The sequence below is a fragment of the Diaphorina citri genome, unplaced genomic scaffold, assembly GCF_000475195.1.
Source record: "Diaphorina citri unplaced genomic scaffold, Diaci psyllid genome assembly version 1.1 scaffold1122, whole genome shotgun sequence".
In the NCBI taxonomy this organism is placed as follows: Eukaryota; Metazoa; Arthropoda; class Insecta; order Hemiptera; family Psyllidae; genus Diaphorina; species Diaphorina citri.
In genome coordinates this window covers 61,198-65,486 of record NW_007378551.1, presented here as the reverse complement: position 1 = coordinate 65,486, position 4,289 = coordinate 61,198, and the positions used below count along the sequence as shown (strand labels likewise).

Sequence of the window (4,289 nt, the reverse complement as noted above, 5' to 3'; positions counted from 1 at the left end):
AAAAAATATTTTAATACTAAATAATATGATTAATGAAAAATAAATCTTTTCATTAAAAATATTTTCTACACATAGATTTTTTTTAATTTTATAAATTAGTAATATATTGAAAAAAAAATTAAGTACGGAAACAACTCGAAGATTACTATTTCACCGGTATCCAAATCGATTATTTGCCTCATATGGTTAACCAAGAGGACATAGGAATGTGGTGGTATAAGAAAAAATAGTTATAAATATTAACTAACAACATAAAAATAATTATTAAAAGAAAGAGCTAGTGCTCGTGCATTAAGATCACATAAAAGAAGAAGTTATCAACGCGCTAGGCGACCTAGTCCTTGATTTTATCAAAGTGCATTTATAAGACATCAAAAATGATATAAAAATTCATTTAGTAAAAGTTCAAAAAATTCGCTTTAAATTTTTTTCGTTCGACAAGAAGTAAGTATATTAGAAAAAGCGAGTATAAATTTTAAACGAGAAGACAGTTATAAAAAAACAACGAAAAACATAAAAGACACCATTATTTCCATTTAAATCAGTTAAACAAAATAAGAATTCAATTTTTTTATCTGATATTTAATTAAATATTTTTAAAAAATATTATATTTTAATATATTTTAATGAAAGGTAGATTTATTGATGTTGATTTTACTATTATCTATTTAAAATTTTTATATTATAAAATTTTTCATATTTCAATAATATTATTAGAAAAATTATTTGAATGTTAAAATAAGATATTTACTCAAAAGTACGAATTTTTTTTTATTAAAAATATTTAATAGAAAAGCACAATGACTTAATTTTTTTCTTACGGTAGCAGTATTAATATCGTATAAATAAACTAACTATTAGTTAATATATAACTATTATTTATACTAGTTTGAATGAAACTTAATTTTTTTTATCTCTTTTTATGGGTCTTAATAATTGTTTCTAAGTAATTGTGTTGGTACAACCTAATCATCCACCCCTCTTAAGTTTTATACATGTAGTATGTAAATTTTACTACAGAAACCTATTGCCAAAAAGTCTACTTCTACAATATTAAAAATTATTTGCGTAATGATTAACTTAATTCTTAAATATTGAACCGTTATTAACTAACTTATATCATACGTCTTGAATTTAAACTACCATAACGTCAATTAAATGCAATTACTTAGGTACCAATAAAAATTTTGTTCGGAAGAAGTGTGCTCCCTACTTATACCGCTTTTATATCGTGTTGCATATAAGTCCAGTAGTATGATTTCTAAGGCTATCATAATTTATAGATCTTATAGGCGGTCTCAATAATCTCATTCTGACACTTCATCGTTAAATTTTGTTCTAAATATTTTAATCTAATAGCTATAGTAAATCCAAAATTTTTTTCAAATGATAAGGAATCTTTACGGTCGTCGCGTCGACTCCGCATAAAATGCAGTTACTAGTTTTTAATCATTTTCAAAATGATATTATATAGTTAAGGGATTATTTAGTAAAAGATAATAATTAAACAATAAACAGCGAGAGTCCTGCCAACCAGCTCTTAAGAATATACTCAAAAATGTGACGTGCCTTTTACTATAAACGAGGGCGGAGGAAGGGAGTACAGACTATTATATAAGAGTAACCTAGATAGTTTTAATTAACAAAATAGACCTGTTTAAAAAATTATAATTTTTTAAAATTTTAGAATTAAATTTTATAAATTAAAATTTTATATTATAAAATTTTAATTAAAAATATTTTATATAAATAAACCTTAAGGATAGTGGTATGGAAAAATTTCAAGGTACTACCATTCTTTCTGTAAGACGGGGAAATAAAGTTTCTCTTGGAGGAGATGGGCAAGTAACATTCGGCAATGTTATTATGAAAAATTCCGCAAAAAAAGTAAGAAAATTATATCAAAATCAAGTTCTCGCTGGAATTGCCGGGAGTACTGCGGATGCTTTTACATTACTTGATTTTTTTGAGGCAAATTTAGAAAAACATCAAGGTAATCTAATGCGCGCTTCAGTTGAACTAGCTAAAGAATGGCGAAATGATCGCACTCTTCGTCGTTTAGAAGCTATGTTATTAACAGCAAATCGTGAAACTACGTTAATTATTACAGGTAATGGGGATGTATTAGAACCTGAAAATGGTATTGGAGCCATTGGTTCTGGGGGCATTTTTGCGCAATCAGCCGCAAAAGCACTTCAAGAAAATACTGAATTAATGCCAGATGAAATTATTAAAAAATCATTGGTAATTGCTGGTAATTTATGCATATATACTAATCAGTCACATATTATAGAAAAATTATATTAAATTTTACATATTGAATTTTAAATAAAAATAATAATATTATGAACATGACCCCGAAAGAAATTGTTTCTGAACTTGATAAATACGTAATTGGTCAAAATCGCGCGAAAAGAGCAGTAGCAATTGCATTACGTAATCGTTGGAGACGTCAACAAATTACTGGGCCATTGCAACAAGAAATTACGCCTAAAAATATTTTAATGATTGGTCCTACTGGAGTTGGGAAAACAGAAATTGCGCGTAGATTAGCAAAATTATCTAATGCACCATTTATTAAAATTGAAGCAACTAAATTTACTGAGGTTGGTTATGTGGGTCGTGATGTAGATACCATTATTCGTGATTTAATAGATATTAGTATTAAACAAACCAGAGAATTTGAAATAAATAAGGTTCGAACTCGTGCTGAAGATGCAGCAGAAGATCGTGTGATTGATATTTTAGTACCATCTAAAGAAAAATCTAATTTAGACACAGATTTTAATAATGAAAATAATAATATTTCTACACGACAAATTTTTCGAAAACGTTTACGAGAAGGCGCCTTAGATAATAAAGAAATTGAAATTGAGTTAAATGATACAGGACCTCACATGGAAATTATGTCTCCACCTGGGATGGAGGAAATGACCGCTCAAATAAAAACTATGTTTTCTGTAATAGGAAATCATAGAAAAAAAACTCGTAAAATAAAAATACGAGAAGCTATAAAACTTTTAATTGATGAAGAAGCTAATAAATTATTAAATGAAGACGAAATACAACAAAAAGCAATTAATAATGTTGAACAAAATGGAATAATTTTTTTAGATGAAATTGATAAAATAACAACTCGTTCTTCTCAAAACAATAATACTGATATTTCTAGAGCGGGCGTGCAACGTGATTTACTTCCATTAGTTGAAGGAACAACAGTAAACACTAAATATGGAATAATTAAAACAGATCATATTCTTTTTATTGCTTCTGGTGCATTTCATTTAGCAAAACCTTCTGATTTAATTCCTGAATTACAAGGACGATTTCCAATTAGAGTTGAATTAGATTCTTTATCCATATCAGATTTTACTCGTATTATGACATCAACAAACGTTTGTTTAACGAAACAATATGAAGCACTTTTAGCTACTGAAGGAATAAAAATTGAATTTGTTGACGATGGTATTCAAAGGCTCGCTGAAATTGCTTATTGTATTAATGAAAGGACTGAAAATATAGGTGCACGTCGATTATATACAGCTATGGAAAAATTATTAGAAGAAGTTTCATTTAATAGTAATAATATATCATTATTAGTTGATGCGGATTATGTTAATTCCCGATTAGGAGATTTATCTATAAATGAAGATTTGTCACGGTATGTATTATAACTAAATTATGTTATCAATATCGATAAAATAATGATTTATTTTAAATTTTTTTTCTAAATATTCCCCCAAAGCTTTAATACCATATCTTTCTGTTGCGTGGTGTCCAGCGGCAAAATAGGCCACACCACTTTCACGAGAAATATATACAGTTGATTCTGAAATTTCTCCGCTAATATAAGCAGTAACTCCTTCATTAATTGCATCTGTTAATAAATTTTGTGCCGCCCCAGTGCACCATCCAATTTCATATATTTTTTTATTTAAATCTCCAATAACTATTGGTTTTTTTCCTATTTTTCTTGTAATATGATGAAATAAATCTTTTATAGTTATAATTTTTTTAAAATTATAACGTTTTAAATTTATAATTTTTCCTATCCATCCTATATTATTTTTAGAAAATCTTCTTGTACAAGAAAAATTTAATATTTTTGCTAATTGTGCATTATTTCCTAATTTAGGATGCATATCTAATGGTAAATGATAAGCATATAAGTTTATTTTATTTATTATTAATTGCTCTAATCTTTTTTTTTTTATACCAACAATGTTAGAATTTTCTCCCTTCCAAAAATATCCATGATGTACTAAAATTGCATCTGCATTCATATCAAC

The 4,289-nt window shown here is 27.0% G+C and overlaps 1 protein-coding gene across 2 annotated transcripts in view; it reads left to right on the top strand.

The window, feature by feature from the left end:
* Positions 1 to 2,308: 2,308 nt before the first annotated feature.
* The window catches only part of LOC103514319 (ATP-dependent protease ATPase subunit HslU-like), a 14,174-nt gene continuing 12,193 nt past the window's right edge, over positions 2,309 to 4,289 (top strand). The window contains exon 1 of one of the 2 annotated variants that reach the window (XM_017446176.2): positions 2,309 to 2,522. In XM_017446176.2, coding sequence (XP_017301665.1) covers positions 2,346 to 2,522 — 177 coding nt within the window. In that variant the 5' untranslated portion in view covers positions 2,309 to 2,345. Of the gene's footprint in view, positions 4,014 to 4,289 lie in introns of those variants that run through there. The other variant, XM_008479189.3, reaches the window with a different exon arrangement.